General features: G+C 37.6%; 2 protein-coding genes across 6 annotated transcripts in view; one reads left to right on the top strand and one right to left on the bottom strand.

Moving 5' to 3' along the window:
* The window catches only part of Epb42 (erythrocyte membrane protein band 4.2), a 17694-nt gene extending 14794 nt beyond the window's left edge, over positions 1–2900 (top strand). The window contains exons 12-13 of the mRNA XM_076850675.1: positions 843–976; positions 2738–2900. Of these exons, the coding sequence (XP_076706790.1) occupies positions 843–976; positions 2738–2900 (297 nt within the window). The remainder of the gene's footprint in view (positions 1–842; positions 977–2737) is intronic.
* Positions 1683–15557, bottom strand: Ccndbp1 (cyclin D1 binding protein 1). Of its 5 annotated transcripts, none has more exons than XM_076850683.2 (11): positions 15374–15557; positions 15155–15214; positions 14761–14840; positions 11954–12035; positions 11088–11184; positions 10843–10916; positions 10155–10231; positions 8396–8664; positions 7082–7142; positions 5914–5960; positions 1683–2653 (listed from the first exon to the last, which is right to left on the bottom strand). In XM_076850683.2, exons 1-11 carry the CDS (start codon positions 15480–15482, stop codon positions 2641–2643), a joined length of 969 nt encoding a protein of 322 aa, XP_076706798.1. In that variant the 5' UTR covers positions 15483–15557; the 3' UTR covers positions 1683–2640. The 5 variants fall into 5 exon arrangements, with proteins under 5 accessions (XP_076706798.1, XP_076706797.1, XP_076706795.1 ...); XM_076850682.1 differs by lacking the exon at positions 1683–2653 and adding an exon at positions 2675–3545; XM_076850680.2 differs by lacking the exon at positions 1683–2653 and adding an exon at positions 4643–5678.

The raw sequence follows: 15557 nt of genomic DNA, 5'->3' as shown, positions 1-15557 counted from the left end.
AAAATATATTCACCTCCTTTATTTCAATACAAAAGCCTTACGAGGTGGAACCATTCCTCTTATTCAGATGAGGAAACTAAGTCTAGAGAGCAACGTATCCAAGAACATAAAAGTAGGAAGTTCTAGAAGCTTGTGGCACTTGGTGCATAAAGCTTATGGCTCTTTCCACAAGTCTACCACAGCCAAAATGAATGAGTTCTGATTCCTGTTCAAGGAGGTTTTAGTTTGGTAAAGGAGACACAACATTTGGTCTTCTACATAAGTGCTTTAAGAGAGGCAAAGTCACTAAGAGAAAACTGAACTAAAAGAGATTAACTCTAGCTGGTGGGTTTATGGACAATTTTGTGAAGGTGACATTTATGATGGGCCTTGAAACATGGATATGCTTTCAGTGCAGAAGTAGGGGAAGGCCATCAAAGGCAGAAGAGGACACACAGAGGTGCAAAGGAAAGGAGCCTGAGTGTTGGGCTAGGGATGGAAATTCCCTGACATGGCTGGAGCATCCTTAGGTCAGGGGAAGAACCAGTAAGGTTGAAAAGGTAGGTTTGGAGCAGATTGTGATGGACCCTGAATGCAAACTAAGCTAGATTCTGAAGGCAATGGGAGACCCTCCAAGATTTCTAAGCAGAGAACAGGCACCATCAGAGAGAGTCCATGATGGATAAAGGGTGGAGAGTAAATACAGAAACATTGGGGAGAAGGCAAATAAGTCAACTGAGCAGTTTGGGTCAGGGTGGCAGAGATGAGATGCATAACTGAGGAGGGAAGGGAATGCACAGGAGGGGAAAGTGGGACAGATTCTGTGCCCTTTGCATCATTCCATGTGTTGTCCTTTCCCACAGATGCCAGAGACAGCCAAGCAATATCAACCTCTTACAGCCTTAATTAGCATCCATAACTCCCTAGACTCCCCCATGATGAACTGCATGATCTCCATCTTTGGAAGGGGGCTCATTCACAAAGAGAGGAGATATGGGTAAGAGACTGAAAGCTTCTTATCCCAGTGATACATCTGGTCAGAAAGGAAGAGACATAAAAACAATGACTTAAAAAGCCATTTTCCATAGCTTGGAGGCAGAAAATAGATCTCCTGAAGTTGAATTAAATGAATTATATGATTTAGACTACCAAATGACCTCTCTTCCATGTCCACAGTTAGGGGTGAGTGGTACCTGTAGGAGCTCTTCAGGCACCCACTTCACCCTTGTTGTTACACTGATCATGCAGGGAGAGCCTGGGTATTGCCAGTGAATGTGGAGAGGAGGTCAAGGTTAAGTACTAGAGAATATCACAGGGAGGGTGAGCTGCAACCATAACATACAATTTTAATTTATTCCCTATTATTCTAATTCCCTACTTGCATTCACACCACTACCCTTCATATCCTTTTCTATTTGTGTGTCCTTACATGAGTATGTGTAAAATGTGTACCATTGCTTCATGAGTCTTTGTTTTTAACTTATATAAATGTCTACTTGTATCTTTTCACTCAGAACTGATTTTAAGATTAATGGACATATATCAAGTTCATTGCTTCTGCTACATAATAATCCTGATGTACATCCATCACTTCTTACCATTCCATGATGATGGCCACCCACAGTGCCTCCAACTGTGACACCATAAATATTGTTGCAGTGAACAGCCTCACATATGTCCCCCTTATATGCTTGGTTAAGACTCTGATGGGGTCAGGGGACATATATGCCCAGGAATGAAATGATGGGTTACAGGATATGATCTGGTTTGACAAGGTACTTTTAGATTTATTTGCAGAATGGCTGCAGAAATCTACACTCCCTCCAGCAGTACATGAGTTTCTATATCCTACCTCTCCTCCACTGGTAGCAATAATTATTAATTAATTAATTATTAATTTATTCCAGTCTAATATATACTACTGTTCTAATTTGTCACTCTTCATTTTTCTTCACTGTTTCCACTTCTTCCTTTACAAAAAGTCTATCCTTATCTTTGCCCAGTCTTCTTTTGGTAGTCTTGCCATTTTTTCTTGTTGATTTTATTCTACACTGTAACACTGTGTATTCTACATTAGTCCCTTGTTGATTAGATGTTACAATATTCTTTTAGTATGTTCACTGCATCCTTCATTGGTTATATGATATAGAGTTCAAGATCCCCATTTCTGTCTTCCCCAAGATCCCTGACAGACAATCAGGTTATTGAGTCACTGCCTCAGCCTCATAGAACCACTCTAACCAATTAAGATGTTAACTGCCAACATCTTACCAGACTTTTTGTGGTTTACCAGGTCCACTGTGTGGCAAAGCTCCTCAAAGGAAATCCACACCATTCTCTCAGTCACCAAAAGGCCTTCAGAAGGCCAGGAGTTGATAGAGCCTTCAAACATCACCAACTGACACAATGATATTCTCCCAAAATGCCTGTTTCACCCACTATGCTTAGAACTAAGTGAGGGTTCCAACACTATTTTCCAAACATACACCCGTCCTATTACCAAGAAATGACAGACTGAATCACAGATAATAAAAGGAAAATGAGAAGCAACCCTTAATATTCTTCTCTTTCAAAATATGCAGTTGCCCAGTGTAGGGAGGTTCTGGTCTTCTGTTCTTCTCACCACCTCTGGCTTAAAAGCTATGTACATAGATGATTTTTTCATGGTCCACCTCTTCAAGCAAAGAACAGAGTTACCACAATGAGGACAGCAATGAACCTGTGACAGAATTAGCACCCACTTTTTCCTTTATTTCAGATTAGGTTCTGTGTGGCCTGGAAACACCTTGAGCACCCAGTTCAAGTTCACACCAACACAGCTGGGGTTCCAGAGGCTCACCGTGGAAATGGATTGCAACATGTTCCAGAACCTAATCAGCCACAGAAGCATCACTGTGGTAGCCCCAGAACTTTCAGCTTAAACTTCCCAGCTCTAATCACCATTTTCCTCATAAACTCTTGAAACTATACTCTAAAACCAAACATGTGCTGCAGAGGGAAACTCTGTCAACCAATGACTCTCCATTCAGGTTGCAGAAGAGTGACCAAGAACAAAGTTAGATTCCGAGAAACCAAAAGACCTGTCACCTGGCTTAAAGCAGCCATGAGGGCTAGATGTTTTAGAACAGAACCATTAGGTTAGAGTGACAAAAGGACGCCTTTGAAAAGGTACTCAGATCTAACTTTTCAAAGTATGAAAAGTATATCTATATATTTGCCTTTTCAGAGTATATTCAGATTTTCTAAGTTTGGGGTTTTTCACAACTTTTACTGAATAATAAAACATTCACTAACTTAGAGGCAAGGGAAAGGACCTAATGTGCAAATCATTATTCCATTTCTGATGAAGTAGTATAATATTAGCTAAGACTGAAATTTTTAGATAATCTTAAAATTATATTGATTAGTGCTATCATTACCCTTAAAGATCCAAAGATGACTGAATAAATGTATAAAATATATAACACAGGCCACATGTGGTGGTGCACACCCATAATCCCAGTGACTTGATAGGCTGAGGCAATGGATCCTAAGTTCAAGGCTGGAGCTGGCCACTTAGCAAGACCCTATCTCCAAAAAAAATAAAAAAAAAAAAATTAAAAATGAACTGGGGATTAGCTCAGCTCAGTGGTAAAGTGCCCCTGGGTTCAATCCTCAGTACCAATTTTTTAAAAAATTTAATACATATACACACATCTAAATGCATAAAAATATATATACTCACATACCATACATACACATCTAAAAATGTGTATATATGTGTATGTACACACATGCATGTGTGTATATATACATATTTATATATTTGTAGATAAATGTTTATATATATGGTGTATATATATATGTATATACACCCTATATACATATTTACAACACAGAACCTAAGAGCAGAATGACCTACATTTAGCTATAGATAAATATTTATCAGAATTCTATATTCATTAAGTATCCCACAACTAAACACTGATGTTAATAACATGTATTTGGTCCAGTAAAGAAATATGAAAATTAAGTATATAGAAAATAGGCCCTATAAAAAAAGAATAAATGAATAAGAGTCCTTTTGTACAAAGTTGTGATTTGTTTACATTATGTTGTTGCTTCAGTAATTCACTAGTTTTAGTTCTTTTTTTTTTAATAAATAAATTTTTTAGTTGTAGTTAGACACAATACCTTTATTTTATTTATTTTTATGTGGTGCTGAGGCTTGAACCCATTGCTTCACACATGCCAGACAAGCGCTCTACCACTGAGTCACATCCCAAGACCCTTAGTTCCTTCTCTTTAAAAGTGCAGAATGGAATTTTTAAAAAATAGGTTAAAACTAATTTGGTTTAAGGAATTTCAAACCCAAGGATGTACTGGTCACTGAAAATAATGACTGTTATTGTTGATTATACCTTAAGAAAGACAGGTTGCAGAGACCTGTAGTACATACAATAGGCCCAATTCAAGTCACCACATATACGACATTTATAGCTTTACTCCTCTTTACAACATGTGATCTTCTAGATAGATGCAAAAATATAATTAAGTGGAGATAATTTTGCAAAAGAATGTACCAAATAAATTTACATAAACTCTAATATATAAAAACTTTTGATTTATATACTGTGGTATTTATCTTTGGGAATGTAATATACAATAGAACAATAACAATAACTTATAAGGAAAACAGATCTGTTTAATCAAGTGGACAAACCTAAAAATGAGCTCAATACCAATATATTTTAGAGGCAAGGAGTAACCTGGGGTAATATTCAGAAGGAATTACTGATGAGAATAATATTATGTAACATGCTAAAACACTAAGGGGCTTTTTGCAGTCATTTTCTCTAAATAAATTAATGTCAAGTGTTTTGTTCTAAACGGACTTCTGATCAGAATCAGATATTTAGCCAGGTGCGATGGCACACACCTATAATCCCAGCAGCTTGGGAGTGTGAGACAGGAGGATCACGAGTTCAAAGGCAGCCTTAGCAACAATGAGGTGCTGGGCAACTAAGTGAGACCCTGTCTCTAAATAAAATACAAAAAAAGGACTGGGGATATAGTTCAGTGGTTGAGTGCTCCTGAGTTCAATTCCTGGAAACCCCTCGCAAAAAAAAAAAAAAAAAAAAAAAATCAGATATTTATACTTATAAACCCAAATGAAAGTAATGGTGGTCTCAGCAGACTGCATTTCTGGTAGGAAGAAACTTTGGAAGGGTATTCATTTAATTGCTAGCAAATAGTTAGCATTTCATTGAGACCACTGGCATCTGTAACAATGAAAAACATACTTTATTGCAAATAAGGATTAAGGCAGCTTCCCTAGGAGTCTCTGAGAGACCATTCAGGAATACTGATTCATGCAATTATCTTTTGTATCTAGCAGAAAAATATATCATACTCATACTGTTTATAAATAATTGCCAATCTGGCTTAATCAACAATTTTTGGTAATAGAGTCTCTTGTTAAATATAGACAGGAATTCCCTTTCCATCCAGCAAGTATTCTAGCTCCATTCTTAAAAGCAGACATTATAGATCTGGCTGGGACAATAAGAGAGAGTAAAAGGAGAATATGAATGCGCCTGAAAACTCATAATTAAATTTCACTCTGAGTGAGTTCCTTAATTCTGTTCATGCAATGATCAACAGCATTAATGAGTAAAGGGATCCAACTATCTTCTGGCTGAGGGGTCACATGACTTGCTCTGTAGAATAAAATGGGGGAAAAAAGTTTACTAGGTAAGGGGAAAATCTATCCTCAGGAGAGTGCACAGAAGAAACTACAGTAAAAGCAAGTTTCTTCACAGAAACCAAAACTAAAAGAAAATCCCAATCCTTCCCTTTCCTATTTCTTGAAGTGGGAACTTGGGAATTGAGAAAGTCAGACAGACACTCAGCTTTATTCTCAAAGGGCTAGCTAGGAGAAGTCTTCATACTTACTTTGTAATTTCGAGTGCCTTCCTTAAAACAGATACAAGTTTTGCAGACTAGAAAAGAAACAGAGAAGTTAATCACCCTGAGCCCTGCCATCAAAAAGGTAAAGGAGAGCTTGAATTTTTAATAGACCCCCAAAATTAAAAAAAAAAAAAAAACGTTAAAAGAAGAACTCATTTAAAAAGAACCTTGAATATACTCAAAACAAAAATGCTGACTAGGTTGAGGTGGCAGGATTATAAATTCTTTTCTATTTAGCAAAATATTACTAATATTGTTGCTATAACATTTTTCTAAGTTTTTAAAACTTAAAATATTTCTAATTTTTAAAAAAGAAGAGAAAAGAATGTAGTCTGAATTTATCCTACCTGCTAAGAGCTCAAAATATAAAGCAGAAATGACTATAATGTTTTTTACTTTAAAAATGTACAGAATTTTAACAACACCAATTTCAAGTTAACATGGGGAGGTGGGGGACACAGCTCCATGATAGAACATGTGCTTACCATGCACAAGGACCTGGGTTCAATTCTCAGCACCAAAAAAAAAAAAAACAAAAAACCACCCAGAAATGAGGATGTATATATCCCAACAATATAAAGTAAGACATATAAAGATTACATATTTTTATTTGCTTTAGTAGTTATTATTTGGGATAATTGAATATTATTAATAGGCATACTGCTAAAGATGTTTAATTCTTAGGAAGTTAACTTTTAAACTTAATGCCAAAACAACAAACAAAAAATTTAATGCCCTAAGGATACTATTCTTCTTCAAGGTGTTTGTACACTTTGAACACACATTTTGATGAATCTAATTTCCACTATCAAATTTATCAAATATTAGAAGGGGTACATCTGACTATAAAACATAAGTCATTTGGGGGGCTGGGATTGTGGCTCAGTGGCAGAGTGCTTGCCTCACAAGTATGAGGTACTAGGTTCAATCCTCAGCACCACATAAAAATAAATAAATAAAATTAAAAAAAAACACCTCAGCAAATATTTATAATGCACAAACACATGCAAGAACTGTGACATTACTGTTGTGACAGTACTTTTGCACCCAAGTGAGACAAATAAATAAGTACCCTATACTTTACAGAAAATACTAGTGACTAGTGAAATTCTACAAATAGGTCTATAACTCTTCCCAAAAAGTCAATACTCACATTGATTCGCACAGTCAGGTGGCACATAGGTGGATATATGCTCAGAGCCAAATCATCCACACTAGGAGCAGAAAGAAAAATAACCATTATCATATTCAACAACAAAAACAAAGGAACTAAGCTAGCCAGGTTGTTTCTAGTATGGATGTAACTAGGGAGAAACTGGCTGTCCCAGAAATGCTTGTCAGTTTCTTAAATTGGGCAACCAGGCAACCAGTGAAAAATCAATTTAACCAGTATTCGCTGAAACATACATACCCTAGTTCACTAGGAAACTGGGGTGGGAGGGAATGCCCTTGGTTTGTTCATAGGACAGGACATGATTAATTTAGTAAAAAATGTGAGGATCTGAAATTATCAATTTAGTAACTGATACAGGCTCATCAATGGAAGCTATAATTGTTACATAAAAGACACCCTCACTAAAGAAGACACCACTTAAAACATGATCAAATTTGGGATTATCGGGCTGAGGATGTGGCTCAAGCGGTAGCGCGCTCGCCTGGCATGCGTGCGGCCCGGGTTCGATCCTCAGCACCACATACAAACAAAGATGTTGTGCCTGCCGATAACTAAAAAATAAATATTAAAATTCTCTCACTCTCTCTCTCTACCTCTCTCTTAAAAAAAAAAAAATTGGGGATTATCAATAATGGAACAAACCGATATCATATGACTTCCCCAATATGACAGGAGGCACAAAACACAACAGCTATATGATCGTCTTGCAAAAAAAAAATGTTTAACCTGACTATAATCCCTAGAAAATTATCCTATGAATACAAATTGTTAAGGTATTCTATAGGACAACTGATGGGTTTTGTTTTGAAATGTAAATGTCAAAAAGAGACTGTATTAAACTGCAAGAAACTAATTTGAGACCTTGATAGAAACCTGGGTTTTATATAAAATATTTTAGAGACAAAAGGAAAAGTACGACTGTTGGATAATATTATATTCAACATTAAATTCTTCAGATATGATGATAAGACTATCTTTGTTCTTAGGAGATAGATGCTAGGTATTAAGGGGTGAAATGTCATCGATGAATACAACCAACTCTTTAATGGTTTAGGAAAAACCATTATGGAACGTCTATTTATCAAGACATAAACCAATACAGGAAGAAAAATGTGAACAACAGGTGAATTCATATGTAGGATGTAGAGTTATTTACTGAAGTACTTTTTCAACTTTCCTGTAGGTTTAAACATTTTCAAAATACAAAAAACTAGGCAAAAACTTTGGGATGACAGCACAAGCATAAGCTAAGATCAGAAGTCTCCTGAAGTTTCAAGTGGGGAACATGTTTACCTAGGGCTGATCTCATCAGAAATATCCACAATGTCATCCAGCTGAGCCACCTGATCCTTCTTCCCATTCTCTGCCACTAAGATCCGTATTTTCTTCAGGCAAGCTTTGGATGATCTCACCAATGCAAGACATGGGATTATGAGCTCTTGATCTTCCTCAGACCAATATAAGTCTCGATTGCTTGGAAACCCCAACACATCTTCATTGCTGTGGTTGTCCTCCTCAGAATCATTCAAGAGACCACAGTAAGGGTCACATTCTTCCACAGCCTAAAACATACCATGATAAATGTGAATGCAAACAAAACCAAAAACACCTATTTTACTCTTAGCACCATAACTGAATTGTTTGGAAACCCCAGCCAGGCTAAGCACAATATTGCTCCTCATAATCCCAGGAACTTGGAAGGATGAGGTAGCAGAAGCTCAAGTCCAAGGCCAGTATGAACAACTTAGTGAGACCCTGTCTCAAAATAAAATATAAAAAGGACTGGGGATGCAGCTCAGTGTTAAAGCATGTACAGGTTTAACTCCCAGTACAAAAACAAAACAAAACAAACAAACAAACAAAAACACCCAGGCTGGCTGTTTCACTAACAACTAACAGCTAACAGCTATACAGTTAAATCACTTCATGAACTCTGTTCTTATTCGCCTTGTCCAGCAAAGGAACAAAGAGAAGTGGTACAAATCACACAACAGAATGGAGTGGGAATGGAAGACACAGGACAGAAGTGAGAATGGAACCAGCTAAGTCAATGCTCAAGATATCCCCCCGCACTTTTTTTTTTTTGTAGTTGTAGATGGACAAAATGCCTTTATTTGTTTATTTTTATGTGGTGCTGAGGATCGAACCCAGTGCCTAACGTATACTAGGTTACACTCTGCCACTGAGCTACAGCCCCAGCCCATATGCCCTTTTAATTTTTTTATTTTTATGATAGCAGAATGTATTACAATTCTTATTACACATATAGAGCAAAATTTTCCATGTCTCCAGTTGTATACAAAGTATATTCACACCAATTCATGTCTTCATACATGTACTTTGGATAATAATGATCATCACAGTCCACCATCATTAATAACCCCATGACCCCTCCCTTCCCCTCAAATCCCTCTGCCCTATCTAGAGTTCGTCTATTCCTCCCACACTCCTGCTCCCTATCCCACTATGAATTAGCCTCCTTATATCAAAGAAAACATACAGCATTTGGTTTTTTGGCATTGGCTAACTTCACTTAGTACTATCTTCTCAAATTCCACCCATTTACCTGCAAATGCCATGATTTTATTCTCTTTTATTGCTGAGTTATAGTCCATTTTGTATATATGCCACATTTTTTTTATCCATTTATCTGCTGAAGGGCATCTAGGTTGATTCCACAGTTTAGCTATTGTGAATTGTGGTGCTATAAACATTGATGTGGCTATGTCCCTGTAGTATGCTGTTTTTAAGTCCTTTGGGTATAGACCGAGGAGAGGGATAGCTAGTTCCATTCCATGGTTCCATTCCCAATTTTCCAAGAAATCTCCATACTGCTGTCCATCTTGGCTGCACCAATTTACAGTCCCACCAGCAATGTATGAGTTTACCTTTTCCCCCCACATCCTCGCCAACACTTATTGTTGTTTGTCTTCATAATAGCTGCCATTCTGACAGAGTGGTTTTGATTTGCATATCTCTTTCTTTATAATCTATTTTCTACTGGTCATGGAGTTTGCCCTCCAATGACCAGCAAAGGCAGAGGTTCCCTCACCTGCTCCATTTCTTCATGGGCATCCTTCACAAAATCCACACTCTTTGTCAGCATTAATAGGGCTGCAGCTTTATTATCTATGAATGAAAAATTGAAACACTAGAATGAGAGAAGAAATCTTATAATTCTCTTAAGACTACAAAGGGCAACCAACACTGTTTCTTTTGAAGAGAATATCAAAGTAACCTAGGGTCACCACCTAATGTAAAACTCTTTTTTCACTACCTCCCCTGGAACTCAAAGATTAAAAAGCTTTTCTTCATTCACCACAAAAAATAAAATGGGCACATGATATTTCTCATCACAATCCTTTTACTGACCACTGCTTCTGACCTGATAACTGCTTCAGTGTGTCCAATAAAACTGCCGCAGAGGTAGTACTAGAAAAAAACCACATCCGTTCAGCAAGAGAGAGAACAGCAAGTAGAGTCTGAATTTAAAAAGGTGTTATAATTCAATCACAGCATGCTTGTCTAGCATATAGAAGGCCCTGAGTTAGATACCCAGTAGAACTAGAGAATGGCAAAAAGTACTAATACTAACTATTAATGCAGATGACAAACTAAATCTATTTCACTAAAGTGTTTATACAAATTAAAATACATAAATGCTACAAAGCAGGAAGTTAGACATGGGATGTCTTTCTGTTTTGGCCAGCAGTTACTGGCTCTCTCCCACTCTTACCTACCTTTTGGTATCTGAGGAACTTGCTGGCATGCAACCCAGACATTGTTGTAGGAAATAAGGTTACTGTTTTCAGGGCTGGGGAATGGAATCAATGAAAATATTGTCAATAATCTAGGTTCCTGTCTCGTAAAAAGCTCCCTCCTACTGGTCACTATTCTTGGCTATCAGTAACTTTTCTCTTAGGGTGAGTTTTCCCCTAGGTCAAGGAAGCCTATTAACTGCTAACCCATACTATGGCATCAGTACCTCTGAGGTGGAGTGATAAGAAGCACTTCCACAAGCTGAGCCATGCCATCCACAATGTCCAAAGTGGCACTCCGTACCAGCTTTCTCAGGGTGATCCCTGTGGCCAAAACCGAAGAGTAAGCAGCCTGGTCTCCTTTTCAGAAGTCACTGTCCATTTTCCTGAGTTTAAGCATTAGAGAACTACAAGATAATGGCCACTCACATGCTTTCAAGGAAGTACCAAACACAAAACTCAGATCTTATTTATAACCTCATGCTATTTTCTTATCTCCCAACCAGTACTTAGAGCTGTTCCTCCAAGAGATTTGGAATACAATCTTTCCATCACAACAAGTATTCATTCATTAAGGACAGTAGCCCCTTGACAACTGTGGATAAAATGCTGAAAGTTTAAACAATCCATGAGTAATCCTAAAGATCTATGACATGTATTCATTTAAAATTTTGGCATGATTATAATCAAGACATAAATCAGAGGAGTTAGGCAGGACTAGTGAACATTTAATCTATTAAGAAGCCTAGAAATAGAGTATGCTGTAATATGAATGCAGGAGAGATGGGACTAAAGCTTTAGTCTAGGTATATGGGGCTAAGATTGAGCCAGCATCTAGCAGTTAGATGGAAAGGAAGAGCCAAAAAGATTTAAAAGCCTTAAGATTCAGACAAAGCACAGGAGATGGAAAATCTTAGGTACAAAGCATCTGTACCTTAGTATAATGGAGTGTTTACATAGGTCAATTACATTATAAAATTCTCCTTGAGGTGCATGCTCAAACTGGGGAAAGGCAAAAGTCTCAGGACATACCTATCATTTTAGCAAAGATGTAGCCTACAAATGCAATATTAATGTGTATATAGTATCTTACCCTGTTCCTTGGGAAGTGAATAGTACACCGCAATAACTGCCTTGACAGCACCACAGACTTGTTCACTGATCCTCTGGGTTTCCTATGATATGACAAACCAATTTAAAAATAAAGAAAGGAAATGGATTAGATCAATTTGGTCAACTCACCTACTGTAAAAGAGAATAGACATCTGTAAAGCATCATTAAATATTTTCTGAAGTCATATTATGAGTTAGGCCTTGTGATAAGACTCATTGTATACCACAGAGGAGTTAGTGGAACAGCAAACACTTGATGACAACTCAATAAGGCACAAAGAAACAATAAGTAAAACTTGTTCCTGGTTAACTCTATATCCCAAGATATTCATGATGTGCCATGAGATATTCACCATATCATAGACCAGGAGTAGTCAAACTATAGTCCACAGGTAAACCAGACCCATTTACATTTATTATAAATAAAGTATTACTGGGACCCAGCCATGGTCATTAGTGTACATATTGTCTATACCTGCATTCACACAAAAAGGGCAGTACTAACTGGCTAGCCTTCAAAGCCTAAAATATTTACTACTATCTGGCCTTTTACAGAAAAAGTTTGCCAACCCCTGTAGTAGATCATTAACCAAATCTCTATGTATGTGTCTCTTTCAACAGAATCAAAATATGTACCTAAAAGTAAATAACACGGACTGAATAATGCTCAATATTAACTATTTTCCTTCTAAGTAGTCATTGGTTTTCGTATCTTCCTTGTCCTCACTTCTCTGTTAAATTCTAAACCAGTGCTTATATGTAAAATGTGATCCAGGTTGGTGCCAATCCACAAACTGTTACCTGTTTGGGATGAGATATCCCCAGTGATTGAGAATAAATGCTTAGAAACTTTTTAAAATTTTTTCAATGCTGGGGATCCAACACAGGGCCTTGCATATACTAGGCAAGAACTCCACCTCTGAGCTATATTCTTAGTCTGTTCAGAAACTATTATGGCAATACACAAATTTTTTTTTTTTTTAGTTTTCGGTGGACACAACATCTTTGTTTGTATGTGGTACTGAGGATCGAACCCGGGCCGCATGCATACCAGGCGAGCACGCTACCGCTTGAGCCACATCCCCAGCCCCAGTACACAAATTTTTATAAAAATATCAGTTCATAAAGATTTTTCGAATCTTAAAAACAAAAATAAACAAACCATCCTGCAGTAGAGCTAAAATGCTGACGCCCGAAGAAGGCGACTGAATCTTTGTATATAATTCCAATAAAACTATGTTCTAATTTTTCATCTATGAGTAAAACTACCATCCTGAACATATATAGAAAAATAATCCTATGCTATCTCCTCACTGTATTTTTCTTGCTACAAATTTTAGCAGGAAGTTTTTCTTTTCAAAGAAAGAAGCCAGCAAATATTTAAAAATAAGATAATACTTCCTTTGGAAAAAATACACCTTCTATGAATCTTTTAAAGTGCTCTCACATAGTTCACCTCTTGTTTCCTCATCATAGACCTCTAAGGTATCCAAGGAGAAGGTTTACCGTTGTAGTCATATGCAGCAAAAGAATATTTATATCATTTCAAAACATCCGGATATAGACTTGGGCTGGGATTGTAACTCAAGAGGTAGAGTGGTCGCCTGGCATGTGTGAAGCACTGGGTTCGATCCTCACACCACATAAAGTAAAATAAAGACATTCTGTCCACCTATAACTAAAAAATAGTATTTTTAAAAAAATCTGGATATAGACTTAAAATATTATTAAAAAATCAAATAAGATAATGAATATGCCATTTTTAAATACCCTTACTCTCAAAATTAAGTATGGGCAGTTCTAGAAAAAATGAATATAGGGAATGCTATGTCACAGTCAACATCTTTACTTTCAGTTTTATAATGAAGAATTATTAAAACTGTATAATTTCTTTGTTCTAGCAATTTCTTCTTGGGAATTTTTTCTACAAATATGTACACAAAGATTATATTCGGCAATTCACCACAGGACCATTTACAATAGTTACAAGTTGGAAATAGTTTAAATGTCCACATAAGGTATTGACTAAATTATAGTTAAGCCCTCTGTTGAATATTAAGAAGCTATTACAACTTTTTAGGTGATGCTAAGAATCAATTTCTAAGCTATACTATTAATTTTTTTAAAACAAAAAAGTACAGTGTTGATGGTATCTGATCATTTGTGTAAAAAGCATATATATATATACACACATATACAAGTAAATATGAATATACATATGCATAGAATATACAGTATAGAGAATAATACAAAAGGAAGTGAAGAGAGATGACAAAAATGAGGAACAGGGTGGGTAGGTAGAAACATTTTAGCATACTTTGTTAGTTTTTGAATTTCACACTTTCTACATAAGTTACTGATTACATACAAAATAATTCACTACCAAAGGGTCCTATGTAGTATAATAGAATAGGTATAGCTTAGTATTCAGATAGACCTTATTTACATTCAACTTCACTTTTACTAACCTTAACCTGAGCCTCTGACCCTGACTACTTATCTGTCAGATAGAGATCATGTATGTGAAAATATCTAGAAAACAGTGTGCATTTTAATTTTTTTTTTCAGAAAGTAAATAACCAGGCTGAATTTCAAATTGCAAAAATTAGGAGACTGGTCTACCCACGCCAGGCCCTGCATTTAGGCAATTTAGTTTCCACAACAATCCTGTAAAGTAAGAAATGTAATCTCATTTGAGACTACATGAATGAAAAGGGTGGAAAGAAATAGCGAGGATACCTAAGGAATAACAAGACAGCACAAGGATTCCAGTAAAGTGAAGCTCACCTGTGGAGACGGCAATGGAAGTCGAGAGAAGACTGTAGTCAGAGAGGTGGCTTCCCATGACACTTTAACAGCTGCCTCATCTGGTGGGTGGGAATAAGGGGAGGCAGGTGCTAAAGTTAGTGCCAAAAGGCTAAAGCTGCAGCTGCGACAGGGACTTGGAAGATAATGCGTTCTCTCTCAACGCTTATCAGCCTAGACAACTCAAAAACAGCTCCAAAAATCAATATTTTATATTTTAACCACTCAAGTGCCAAGGACTAGCAAGGTGAAGTATACCCACAGTCGGGATGAGGCGGGGAAGACGCAGAGCCCTCCAATGGGGACTGCCAGCAGGAAAGGGACTGTGTCGCGGGAATAGGTGAGGAAGGGAGTCACCGACAGGAAAGGCACTCACTGAGTCTTCTCCAGAACACCTCCCGATTAAACTCCTCAGTGGTCTCCCGGGCTTCGCCAACTTGTAGGTGTAGTGTGGTGGGCCGAACCGCGGCAAAAGGAGAAATTGAAGTGAGCGGAGCCACCTCCCGTACCGGGGTCCAGCCCGCAGCGCCCTACCTGGGCTTTTCTCTACCCCAAGGCCGCCCCTGGCCTCGCCAGACCCACAGCGTCAGCTCACCCCGCACTCCAGGCAAGAGCAACCGCAGCTCGGCCGCCAAGTGCCGGAGCTGTTCCAAAGGCGGAGTCAGTGTGGGGACTGAGGCTGCAGACGCAGTTTCGCTCGCCATCTCTGTCGCTCACAGGCACCCGAAAACAGACGCCACCACCCCAGTTGCCCTAGACGCACTGCGACTGCGCCTCGC

Source organism: Callospermophilus lateralis, chromosome 3 (genome assembly GCF_048772815.1).
Source record: "Callospermophilus lateralis isolate mCalLat2 chromosome 3, mCalLat2.hap1, whole genome shotgun sequence".
Lineage (NCBI taxonomy): Eukaryota > Metazoa > Chordata > Mammalia > Rodentia > Sciuridae > Callospermophilus > Callospermophilus lateralis.
The sequence above is the reverse complement of the archived record's forward strand: the minus strand, read 5'-3'. Positions and strand labels throughout refer to the sequence as shown.

Coding starts and splice junctions, on each gene's coding strand:
- Ccndbp1 (XM_076850680.2), bottom strand. CDS start 15,482: ATGGCGAGCGAAACTGCGTCTGCAGCCTCAGTCCCCACACTGACTCCG. Junction 15,215..15,373: donor GCTCTTGCCTGGAGTGCGGG/GTGAGCTGACGC, acceptor TACACCTACAAG/TTGGCGAAGCCCGGGAGACC. Junction 5,961..7,081: donor ACCTGACTGTGCGAATCAAT/GTGAGTATTGAC, acceptor TTTCTTTTCTAG/TCTGCAAAACTTGTATCTGT.